Source organism: Scomber japonicus, chromosome 9 (assembly GCF_027409825.1).
Source record: "Scomber japonicus isolate fScoJap1 chromosome 9, fScoJap1.pri, whole genome shotgun sequence".
NCBI classification, from domain to species: Eukaryota; Metazoa; Chordata; class Actinopteri; order Scombriformes; family Scombridae; genus Scomber; species Scomber japonicus.
The window spans coordinates 14,969,659-14,982,874 of record NC_070586.1 but is presented as its reverse complement, the minus strand read 5'-3'; the positions used below and the strand labels follow the sequence as shown (position 1 = coordinate 14,982,874).

The 13,216-nt window shown below is 38.5% G+C and overlaps 2 protein-coding genes across 2 annotated transcripts; both read right to left on the bottom strand.

Annotated features, from left to right (window-relative positions):
- Positions 1–33: 33 nt before the first annotated feature.
- Positions 34–4,357, bottom strand: sb:cb288 (uncharacterized). Its single transcript, XM_053326100.1, has 5 exons — positions 4,213–4,357; positions 3,652–3,697; positions 2,819–2,890; positions 1,136–1,220; positions 34–918 (listed from the first exon to the last, which is right to left on the bottom strand). Exons 1-5 carry the CDS (start codon positions 4,297–4,299, stop codon positions 870–872), a joined length of 339 nt encoding a protein of 112 aa, XP_053182075.1. The 5' UTR covers positions 4,300–4,357; the 3' UTR covers positions 34–869.
- A 559-nt stretch (positions 4,358–4,916) lies between these two features.
- Positions 4,917–11,267, bottom strand: ykt6 (YKT6 v-SNARE homolog (S. cerevisiae)). Its single transcript, XM_053326099.1, has 8 exons — positions 11,089–11,267; positions 10,599–10,751; positions 9,340–9,422; positions 7,933–8,033; positions 7,732–7,836; positions 7,487–7,552; positions 7,096–7,197; positions 4,917–6,990 (listed from the first exon to the last, which is right to left on the bottom strand). The coding sequence occupies exons 2-8, from the start codon at positions 10,700–10,702 to the stop codon at positions 6,955–6,957; spliced, it is 597 nt and encodes a 198-aa protein (XP_053182074.1). The 5' UTR covers positions 10,703–10,751; positions 11,089–11,267; the 3' UTR covers positions 4,917–6,954.
- Positions 11,268–13,216: the final 1,949 nt, after the last annotated feature.

Sequence of the window (13,216 nt, the reverse complement as noted above, 5' to 3'; positions counted from 1 at the left end):
GGGAAAACAAGGGACAGACTCTTTAAGTTTCAACAAATTGTGACTCAGTCACTAAGAATTTATTTATATTAAATTCCACTAAATATAAAAAAGAACAAGTCACAGTTTCTTATAATGAATGAAAAGTCATACAGTAGTTAAATCATCCTGAGTAAAGAAAATGTGGATTTCAGAGAAGACAACATAAGACGATAAAACTAAATCAAAGTCAGTGGCTAGATTTTCAGTTAATGCTTTCTAAAGACTTGAGCGGAGGTGGTTGTTTGATTATCTTGAACACTGAGACAGCTTTTGGAGTTTTTCCATAAGCATCAGGAAATATAAAGTTGTATGCAAAGGCAACCTACTGATGCAATTATCTGCAGTCTAAAATATTAAAAATAAATAAGAATACATAACAGGTTGTCAGGTTAAGACAAAACTGTCCATTTGGAGCACACACACACAGACACACACACACACACACACACACAGACACACACACACAGACACACACAGACACACACAGACACACACACACACACACAGCTTTTTTGGTCATTGGAGCAAGCGGTGGCCTGAGCTTCCTCATCCCTCAGTAGTGCAGAGTTCACAGAAAAAAACAAAACAGAAGAAAGCAGCACAGTTTGACCTGTCAGTTTCGTGTCAACAGGAGCCATCAGCAAACAGAAAAGCTGAGGTGAAAAGATAGCACGTCCACTCAGTTCAGTTGAGTTAGTTTTTTGTGGTTTGATCTTTGAATCTATAAGGAGGATCTTCAGAACCCTGGTGCTACTCTCAGCTCTCAGACCAGGAGCAGTTTGCATCATTAATATTTAAAAGGACCTGCTGAACAGATGAAGGGTATTTTCAACCACAAGGCCGCGACTTCACACAGAGGTTCTATGTTGCACCCTTACTCTCGCCTTGCTGTTCTTTCTGAAAGCAAAAACACAAAGTGAGTGTGTGCTTAATGACTCGGTAACACAATTTAATTTAAAGTGGAAAAAGTTGCAGATCATGTGAGAAAATTTGTGTCTTTTTGACGAGCTGGGACATGTGACACTAGAAAAGCAAGTATGCTGGATGGCTGCGTCAACAAAATCAAATTGGAGCTCTGGCTAAATCAAGTTAGGGCTTGTGTGTGTGTCTTTACCTTTGTGGTGGCGACACCATGCACTTCCAAAGGACAGTGTAGAGAGCAAGTAAAAAGCTGATGAACACTGTGGCTGCAATCACACCTGCAAGCACAGAAATCATACATTTATTACACATATGCTGGAACATCAGTGCAAGCAGGCAAAATGCGACACACATAACTGCAGTGTAACATGATTCACTGTATGTTGCATTTTTGTGTTGAAGGTAATCTAGAGACAATTTGTTTACCCGCTGAGCTGAATGAACTAGTTTTTCCACAGAAAACAAAACTTAAATTCCATATAAAGTAAGAATAAATATGTGTTGTGTTGTTCTGAGTTTGACATACCACAGAAAAGTGTGTTGTTAACCACCCTGCCAAATTTGAATGATTAAAAAAATCCCCAAATATATGAAATTAGGCTTCAAAGTATCCAAACGCTGCGGGAGTGCCCGCGGAGTACGCTGAAACCCCGCCCCCTACCAAGTGTCACCTGTCAATCAAAGTCACCACCTCTACCCAAAACATGGATGCTACGTCTGAGAGCTTTCTGCTGCTAACTCGGCTGCTAGCTCGGCGGCTAGCTCAGCTAACTAAATCCTGAACACAGAAATCTTGAAACACAGTTTGTGAAGCCTAGCTCCACAATTCAAATCTAAGTGGTAAAATGTTTTTTACACCTTTTTAGAAATACATTTATGACCTATTTAATGTATTTAGAAGAAAATGTCTGAATTCACTTTACACAGTCTTTAAGTTTTATGACTGTGGAATATCTCTGCAGACTGCAGTATATCCTGCAATCATATTATTACCAATCATTACTGAGACTTGAAGAAATGTAGATTTCTGGCTCTTGTACACTGACACTTCTTTGACATGCAACGCTTTCGTACACATACAAGATGTTATCCTGACGAGAAGTGAGGTAGTTGTTTGTTGAAACAGAAAGTCTGATAGCTGAACATCTTTACACCATCTTCGCCTCTATCGGCAGTGCACAGCTTACTGAGATCACGCTATATAGTTTCTTAGTGATAAAGTTCTCCAAACTCAAAAATGTCAAAGGGTATCTGAGTTGCCAAGCGGCGCCATTTTCAGGTTCTACTCTACTCTCCAATCAAACAGAGGCATGTAAACATGAGGGACCTGAGGTCGCCAAAGTTCTCTAGTGCAAGGTTCAAATAATAATCAAAAAACAAACCTTGTAAGTCACCAGAAGACTGCATTTACAAGTGCACCCGCAAAGAGAAGTGTGTGTTATGGAAGTCTTATATTTCTAAATGTTTATGACAAAAAACAAAAACAAAAAAAAAACAAACACTGAGAATTCTTGCGAAATCCTGGTTTGAAACTTCGCACATTTCATTATGTGTACTGATAACTGGAAAATCTTGGGGTTTTGGCTCAGCCAATGAAAACAACCCCAAGCAATTTAATCAAAATGACAAAGACGTCTGTTGTTTCGCTGTGCTTCTCCACAGAGAACTGCCAAATAAAATGTTTTGGGATTTTTGGTTATTGCTGATATAACTTGATTCTCCTTTGGATGTGGTCTTGACTCTCTAAGTAAAATATACACTGTATTTGCTTTGTTGACTCAAGATGGTACATCTTACAAATCAGGTGTGTTTTTCATCTGAAACAGGTCTTACAAGGTATGTAAAGAAATCAGATGTGAGTCAGTGTTGTGCTCACCGGGGATGATGCCGCCGGTCCTGGTTAAAGAGTCCTCTGTGCAAGAAGGACGAGTGGCAGCTGCAGCCGAACCTTCATGGAGAAAAAAAAATGCTTGAAAATGATGTTGTTAAAAAACATGTTTGTGTGATACATTTCCAATTTATTCATTCTAGTCTGTGGTATTTCAGTTCTGTGTGGTTGCATTTTGGAGCAGGCCACAGTACAGCAAATAGTTTGCCTGTGATCCTCAGAGGATTTCAATACTGACAATAACTGTTGCAAGAACCAATCTCTCAAACTCCTTTTCAATCAGAAACTCACATCTTTTTGATAACCTCACCAAGCATGTTGTAGCATTTTTATGTGTATCTAAAAATGTATAAAAATGCATACAGTTTCATACAGTATATTTCCATGATTTATTTGCTTGCCACATTGAATAATAAGCACATTAGGTAACCAGTGTACCTTCATCTTGGCTGAGGATCAATTAGCTTTCTTTGGAGCCGTTTGTCTTGTCTTGCTCTGAGCTAAAAGTAACTAGGATTGCCATTATCATCTAAAACTGACACACTACTGAATGGAATTTACCTGAAGTAGATTCTTGTTTATCAGGCACTGTAATTGAGACAGGCATAAGGCCCTTTATAGCCTATGTGTTATTGGAATTGTTTTATCCACCCACGGATTTGCTTTAACACTGTGATAATGGATACTTGGGTTAAAAAAAAAACAAAGTCAATATATGCATTATAGCCCAGATAAACTGTTGGGACCTCCCTGGCGATCTTATGACTTTTACTCAAGAGGAAGATAGATGAGATAAAACCCCAAGGAGAGATAAACCTCACCGTTTCTCTGTTGAAGCAGCTGCAATGTCATATCTGGGTCAACCATCTGAAAATGCAGCATTTGCAACATTTGTATTTGAATGAATAAAAAGTGTTGCACAGACCACATGACATACCAAATCCATACTGTCAACTCTACTAATTTCACTCTGCCATTAAAATACAATTCCAGTTGTGAAACACAGAGAGAAAGAACTGAGGAAATGAGATTATATCTGCAACAAGTAGTGCTGCAGGAAGTCCAACAATGTGGAAAATGAGCGCTTAAGGGTAAAGATAAGAAAAGATTCAAGATAAGGAAATATAAGAATGAGTCACATTTGCTAAACTTTTGTGTCGAGACAGCATTTTTTCTGCAGCGGAGTAATAACAGCTGCCAGTCCAGGTAAAATAAGTAATGAAACACTGATCATAGAAAGCTTGTAAACACGTCTATCGGTAATGTGGAGAGACCCACCGTCGCCCTGTAGGACTGTACAATCCCGACAGACACGTTTTTTGTTTTTTTTTAGCTTTTCAGAAAGAGAAAAACAGCGTCTGTTTTTTCATTTAGCTTCTTACCTTCGAACTGTTCCCGCTGCTGGTGACAGAGTTACTGTTGTTTTTCACCTCGGTCCACATTTTTGAGGCCGTGCAGTCAGACTTCATCAGCTCATGTTGTTTTCTTCTCACCTCAGCTGTGCATTGCGAAGCGCTTCGTGCTGCATTCAGGTGCTACTGTAAAACTCGTACCTTTCACTTAAAAAGGTACAACTTCTGTGTGTGGACTTTAGGTAGCCTCCTGCTTATTTAAATTTGAGACAAGTCAATAAATATTTGTTCATAGTGTCTAAATAATGATTTTATATGTGGCTTCGACCATGTATGATGATCTATAGTCATGTTTATTGAGGGAATGCAACAATGGAAAGAGGCTAAAATGTTGTTTTAAGACTGCAAGTTAACATGTTCTTTTTTGTTTTTTTAAAATTTTCATAACCAACTATCTCTTAATTGTGATAATGTCCCAGCAGTATTACTAATTACTACTACTATTTATTCACATGACTTTCCAATATTCCTACGGAGTTGAAGGGTGCATCAACTTCTCAAACTCACCTTCCTGAAAAAAAGCAGCAGGGAGTCATTTTGCTGATTAGACATATGACTACTGACTTCCACACACTGCACTGTTTTACAGGATTTCCTGTCAAGTCCTCACTGCCACTTTAGGGAAGTGTATTTTGTATTTTTGTCTGGACAAAGAAGACATGGCACACCAGAGGCCATTTTTTTTATTTACCTAAGCAAGATTATATGTTCTGTAAACAATCGAGTAAATGTTCCAAAAACAAAATGTTAATACAGACAGAAAAGAACAGTTTATTATCTGAAGTTTGTGTTTCAAATTTGCAGACCACATCTGGATCAAAACATTTAATGCAGACTGTTTAACACACAGGCCAGCACCAACACCTGACCTGTAAAAAGCTACAGCATAACTTCCAAGATTTGACATATTTTCAAATTCAGCACATTCAATGGAATTTTGAAAAACAACAAATTTAACAAATATCTCAGAATGAACCCTGGACAATCTTCACATTGGAATTAGTCATAAGAATAGCAAATACAAAGGTCAATTTACTGTCCTTAAGAGAAATAGTTTAATTTATTCTCTCCACTTTAAAGAGATACACCAGTCTGCAAAGATATTGCACAAAAAATTTACACTGTAAAAGCAGAAAGAGCAAATTCAGATCAAGCACACATACACAACAGTCCTCACACACAGCCACTCAAACATCGATGCAGCCTGAAGATGTTGTTTATCAGCAAATCATACACACGCACACATACACAGCTGACAGAGAGCAGAGAAACATCTAAAATACACAACCAAAGGCACCTCCCCATCTTAAAACTGATCAGCAGTTCTTAAAGAAAGGAATTTCTACCCATTCAGACCAACAAAGATAACAGAGCTGACAGAAAATATATGTCAGCAGTGGAGTGTTTTAATATATGAGACAGCTGTGAAATCACTCAGTTAATGATATCACTCAAAGTATGTCAGTTGTCTCTTTGCAAACGTTTTAGAAGAAACACTCAATTAGCACACGATAAGAGGCCAGAGAGTGCAACAGCTTCTCAGAGTCACCTCGGTCACACTCAATATGATGGTTAAATGTTAGCGATTCCAGATTTTAAGAGGGTTGAGCAAACCTTGGACTGCAGAGGTCCATGAACTCTAAAAACCAGTTTTAGTATAATGTGAGTTGGCTATCAGAGAGAAACATATGGAAACTGTACACAGTGTGAAAAAGAATAGCTTACAAGTCCTGTTCCTCTCATTAGACGACATAATTTAAAAAATAAAGGACAAGGCAGGTTACATGTTAGCCACACTGCAATAAGGCTGTGTCAATGGAGAATCATCCTTCTACTTTTTTTTTTTTTTTTTTTAAACATCTAATTTCCCACTTCTCATCAGCTTTAAGATGCATCATCACTCAATAACACTATCACCCAAGATGGGAATGTTTAAGATTTAACACCATGAGTTAGAGTAAAGCAAGAAAAATTATGTAACTTAATCCAGTACAGTATACGTTTTAAAATCATTGTAGTATTCTATGAGTTTTATATCACAACTCCCAAGCAGCCACAATCTGTCTGTGCTCTCAGTTTTTTTTTTTTTTTTAATTGAACCTCAACATGGAGACTTCATTGAAACAATAAAGTTAAGAAACGGGGCCACCTAGAGGCAGAAGAGGTTACGCCTAGAAGAAAAGGGTTTGAAGAATTTAACCAAAACTTTGACACAGTATTAATTCACGAGACTGTGAGATTGTCAGATTTGCCTTTAAGCAAAAGCACAGCCGTAGGTAACACTTTAGAAAAAAAAAATGAGTTGAGATCAAACTATGAAGATCTGATTCAATCTGAATAACATTAAATGGTTTAAAGACGTTTCAACAACACATCACCAATACACAACATCACACTATTATGTCCTCAGCTGGTATTGAAACACCACACAGATGTTTACCCTTTGAATGGTTAAAAATAATTCAGATGTTACTTCTTCTTCCCCTGACCAAACCCCATCACTCCTTCAGCCCCCATCAGCCACAATACAGATAGGTCAACATTAAGACTGGCCACCACCATCCACCCTCTCATCCTGGCGCCCCATCCTGGATCAGACAGCGTCCCTTCTGTCCTTTGTGTCGAGAGCTGGTAGCTGGTGTATGATGGGGGTTGTAGGAAAAAAAGCAGAAAGGCAGAGAGAGGCGTGTCCACGAGGACGAGGCAGCGACATCACATGATTTCACAGCACGAGTTCTGTTTCCGTGCCTGTAGGGGTTGCATGAATAGACACGCACATGGTCAGGCATCTGAACATTGACCAGCCAATGCAGTTATAGTTCAGTGTAAATAAATGGAATCATCAGTACTTACAGTCTTATAAAAGGCTTTGGACTGGTTTCCCAGGTGCTCTGACTTGGCCACAAGATCGTCCAGTTTCTCACCTCGCTCCAGAAGACTTTCCATGGTGTTGTGCTGCAGAAACAAAACATAGTGCAGTGTAGAGATTATGACTTGACAAGGGCTGGGGGAAATGCTACAATATATATCAAGCATGTAGAGCCACAATTTTGCCAATCAAGTTGGTGTACTGACAATAGACTGGCCTGCAGATTATTTTCGCCACTATAATTCATATTGAGATCATCAAGCAACTGCTTTGTGTTCACCTCAGTTTACTACTCTAGAGGGGCATGCTTTCATTCACTACACGTATGCTCTGATCTGATGGTTCACACATTTGAACTCAGGGGAGATAATTTACCAAAATGATCTTTGTCTCATCCAGCTCTGCCTGAACTTTGGTCATTGCATCTGCTTCTCTGGGGTTCTGGGGAGAAACAAAAACAAGCCGTCAAAATTATTACTGTAGCGACAAGGAAGTCTGGAAAATCTGAAGGCACACAAGTGAACATGATATGGATCTCAGTACGCTGTCACAGGACCAGTTATGGTTATAGACTGTCAGGGTTTTCCTTTGATGTATTTGCTGAAAAACTGATTACAAACCTGGTATTTAGCAAGGTGAATATCCAAGGATTTGTAGTTTATGGTGTCAGGATTACCAGAGGGCCAATCTATACTGTCCACTTGTCTAGAGAACTCCTCTAAAACCTAAAAAAAAACAACAACCAGCAAACAATCTCAAAATTGAAGTTGACAGCAAAGTGCAGTAATTATGCATCTGTATTCACATATTTTGTTCATCACCTTGTCTAGCAATGTGAACGAGACTCTCTGTGGGTACTCAGTGTCGGCTATGACCACAGCACCCAGGTTGTCATTTCTCACATACACGTGGCACAGGTACTCTGAAAGAAAAACGATTTATGATCAAAACAGGTGCACTTTGCCGACAAAAGTAGAAGTAAAACCTAATGAATAAAATGACAGCTTGGCACAGTGCCATACGATGACTGATAAGCAACCATGAATTGTGGTTGTGCTTTTCTTGCTTAAAGCGACGGTTAGGCGTAATTTGCACCATTACGTCTATCTAAACACCCCCTCACCCCTTTTTTTCACTTGGTCGCAAATTGGTGGAGTTGGAGCTATCAGCCGAATGGCTTAGTACAGGCTCTAATGGGACCAACAAAGTGCAAACAATTCAAGTTGTTGCTTCGCCTTGCTGCTCACGCGAAAATCCTCATGTTCTTTTTTGTGGTGTTTTTTCAAATGTGCGATGAGGTTGGTTGTATTGAACCTTCCCGGTTCTGTCCCTCCACGGGACACTTGCGCCTGACAAATGTTGCATTTAGCTGCAACGTCTTTGTCCGAGTTTACAGTAAAATACTTCCACACAGCCGACATCACTACACCTTGCTGCAGGCACACACGTTGTCGTTGTTGTGATCACGTGGGCTGTGCATGCTGGATCAGAGACGCTCTTCTTCCGCGGCCGGCACCAACGTTAATTAAGGGGCATTATCGCCACCTATGTTGGAGTGTGATCAAACCAGAGTCACCTATTATTATAGAAGTGCTGGAGCGGTAAATGGACAGCTTATATCGGAGCGTTTATATCGGAGTTTTTAGATTCAGTCCGATAAAATCCGATATTCACTTTTTTGGCTGATATCGGACTGATTTCCGATATCAATATCGGATCGGGACATCCCTAAATCGTTGCATTGGAAAGTTTGTAAGTACACCAGGAGTTTATTAAAATAACACTTGCCTGATGGCTTTTATTCTGTTGCTACTGCTAATTGGATGCTTAATCTATTTACTAAACTTTGATTTGAAATAATTATTATCAGTGTTACTGAACAGTTGATGCACAGGACACATGGTGACAGAGAAGGGTATTGATGGGATGTGTCTTGTTCTATGGTCTGCATCCTGTATTTACAATATAACGGTTTCCTGGTGCATCAGCCACCAGGACATACTTCACAACTTCTGCTTCATACATGACAACAAAAAGTTGATTGTCATTTGTGGACTGGCTAAGACCAGACATTGTGCAATAAAGACCAAATATGATGTTATACTAATGTTATGTAATGACATGTAATGTTAACATCAAATTAGGTAAAAATTTGACCTTTCAAATTAGATCTAACATCAAATTAAACTGTTGAAACAGTCAGACTGGGCTAAGCCGGACATTTTTACCTTGTTCTTTGACAGAGGCACGAGTTCCCTGTGATGTCCTTTCAACAATCAAGGCACTGGTGAAGGTCATGAACTCCTGAACACTAAACAAACCAAAAGAATAATGTCTCTGGTGGGAAAATAACATCTGTACGTTCAGACACATATAATCAACTTAAACTCACTTTGAAGCTTGTAATCTATTAGTATATTGACCAGAAAAATAAACCAAACCACTAAAAGGGAGAGTTCAGTATTACATATAACATCGTAAACAGAAAGTAAGTAAGTAATAGGAAACATATGTTTTTCAATTCTGTCTTAAAACAACAGTCAGCTGCCAAAATGAACAGTGAAAGAGAGATTTTCCTTACTGTAATCATTCCTCCTGTTGCAAAAATGCACTTAAACATTTAGCTTATAAAGCTTTTATGAGGCTTCAGCAGTCTGAGTTAGTCATATCAAGTGGATATCTCATTTACAGTCTTTTAGCATCAAATTCCCTCTTTGTGTTTCCCTGTTGAGCTGTGGTGTAAGTATAATAAGAAAGAAAAAGAGAGACTCTGGCACTCAAAAGACTGTAATGTTGAAAGATATCCGTTTGATTTGACTAATTTGGATGACTCAAGCGTCGTATTTCCTTCAGATAAACTTTTAAATGCATTTTTTCACAAGAGGACGACTGTGGATTTTGGCCCACATCACTTACACCGTAAGTATATTTGGGCTAGGTATCCTTTAAAAAATTCGCTACCAGCACCAATCCAAGTACCATAAAAATGATACTGATACCACCTGAGTACTTCATTCGATACCCATGATCTGAATAGAAGTATTAAATTGCATAAAATACCACCACTCCTCCACGTGTAAATGATTTGATCTGTACACAAAAGCATTTTTAAAATCTTCAAATTATTCATATTTCTTCAAACAACACTTGCGTAGACTGGCTGTGAGTAAGTCAATACAAATAGTCCTATTTTCTAGCTCAAGGTGCAAAACAGATCGATTGCAGGAGATGTTTCGAGACTACTTGGTATTGATTTATTTTGGTCGAGGTATCAGGTGCCAATACCCAGCCCTGAACTATATTATGGAGGGATCTTCTAATAGTCAGTATAAACAGAAGGAGTGATTATGGCAAGAAAAAACTATTTCAGTGTTTATTTTGGACACCTGACTGCTGTTTTAAGACAGACTTAAGACACAATGAACACGTCCTTTAAGTGAACCTGTGTCATTGCTCAGATATATTGTGTGTAGACTGTCACACCCACCTGGAGCGCTGAAAGAAACTGAAAGAGGAGAGGTCGTAGGCCGCTTTGAGGAGATTGGCTTTGGTCGTGCCTTTATAAATGACACTGAGGCTGTAGAGCTTCATGCTGCCGCTGCTGGCTCGGTCCTGGTCAGTCAGTCACAGCAGATAGGATCTGATGTGGAAGATGACACAAGCAGAATCACATGAGAGCATTACCTCTTATCCAGCTCAGCTGCCGGTTAGCTTACAAGTGAAAGTAGCCGCCTTGTTATTAGTTAACAAGCTAACCGGCTGTTGTTTATATCGAGTAAATCTCTTTGTTGTTGTTGTTTTTATTGCGACAACATGTAAATAAACATAGAATGAATAGTACACTCACACCACAGAGTGATAATAATGTGAATGTGCGTTAAACTTGAACACATGTCTAATTAAAACAAAAAGTAAAGTGAAGCAGAGAGTTAGCTCCAGATGCTATCAGGTCTCCGTGAGGCCTTCAACTAACTTACCACACAGCAAACTGTCTGATGAAACTTAAAACACCAGGAGGAACTTTTTACTCCACAAACACTACAATCCGTCCGTTTGTGTTGAAGAAATGCGGCCACTTAATCACAATGTAGTTAACGTTAAAGTGTGCAAAGATGCAGCAGATAGGTGACCAATCACCACGTCACGATCCTCCTAAGGTCCGGCTGCGTGTTGGCTCCGGTGGAAACAAGACACGCTACTGTTTCATAGTTCCGGCTGTAACAACAAGAAGCGGTCTATTTAGCTTCTAGATATTTAATATGTCCAGTGAATAGGATATCTTGCGATTATAATTAGTTTGAGCCAGATTCAATCTAACGTATCTATAAATTATCAAGCATAGAAACGACAAGATCAGCAGGGGCGACTTTAGACCCTCTTTAGAGGTGCTCAAGCACCTCTAAATTTGATCTCAGCACCCCTAAAAGTAAATAAATTATTATTGCAGGGGTTTTTTTTTCTAAAAATGATTTCATAAAACTTAAATTATTTTGTGAGCTTGTCTGTTAAAGATGGGACAAACGATTATGCTACAGGTTTAAATTGTTTTATTTTAACAGGTCTAATGTACTTTGTTTTTGAGATAAGAAAGTTTTTGATTTTTGTTTTTTTTGTTCTTTTTAATTTCACATATTTTTGGTGATAGCCGTGCCTGGTTTGTAGATAAACTCATCAAACAATTCATGTTAGTTATGTGTCTGTGTAGATATCTGCCATGCATCTTAATGTCAAAGTTGTTAAATCTGTAAGGTAAGCTAGTTCATAACTCCAAGAGTCTGTGTTAGCTCTCTAACAACATTTGAAAAAAATGTTACAACCCACTCCAAGCAAATATTTCATTGTATTTAGTATTTCAGTAGCTATGATTAGGTCCTGGAAGAGAAACACTGACACAGGGTACCATTCAACATATTGAAAAGAGCATCAAAAAAAACAGGGCTAGTTCAACAGATCAGTAGAAAAACATTATGGCATATATCACATGCCAGTGTACAGATTTTGTAAAAAGAGAATTAATCTAAAAGAGAAGCCATCAAAGGAACTTCCATGTGTAAACTACTTGATGAACAAAAAAAGGAATTGCCAGAATATCTGATGAGGGCTGCTGATGCATATTATAGACTGTGTGTGTCCACATGAGTAGATAGGAATTGGGAAAATTAACAATTAGCAACACACACACACACACACACACACACACACACACACACACACACACACACACACACACACACACACACACACACACACACACACACAATGACGTAACTTTCCTCTTAAGGCATGATCAGTCATCAACTGTTGGTGAAAAGTGAAAAGACAAGGCCCTTTCATTAGCTATAAGAGGAATAATGCACATATTACTTTTAATTAATTAAAGGTGATGATGATGATGCCAATGATGATGAGTAATATAGTTAATAGTTAATAAAAATAGTTAATTAAATCACATTATTATTATCATCATTATTATTATTATTATTATTGTTATGTGGGATATCTGTGCGTGGCCCTGTAAGGTCAAAACTGTTTTTTCAACCAAAGACACGGCACCTTCAATTGATGTTTTCTCTGGTAATCTTGCTCCATTTAACAATTTCCTCCCGGCCACTTAACTCAGTGGTGTTTTCCATGGCAGGAGTGTGCCTGTAATTCATTTCCAAGGCAACACACTGAAGTCTTTTTCAGTCCTCAGGTGCATCTGTTGACAGGGAAGAAATGATGTTTCTTTCCTAGAACTATACGCTTTGCTTGCGTTTAGATATGGAAGTGACTTTGTCAGTAAGAAGGCCAGCTGCTAACTGGAGGCTTGCTTAATATTTTTCTTAATTTTATTTTTACTCTAAAATTTCATGGGTCATCACTGGAATTAAGGATTGAATGGAAAAGTGACTATTTTATTCAATTTCTTTTTTTCCTCTCTCCCTTTAATTGATTTTTGGGGTTGATCCAGTGCGCTGATACGGATATTGACCGGACCTGTTAACAGCAAGAATGAGGACAAATTAATAGGTCTTTACGTATTAGATCTGCAGGAATGAAAATGGACACATATTTTTGTGTTATGTCGTTTTATAATGTAGACAAATACTCGTGTTATTTCAT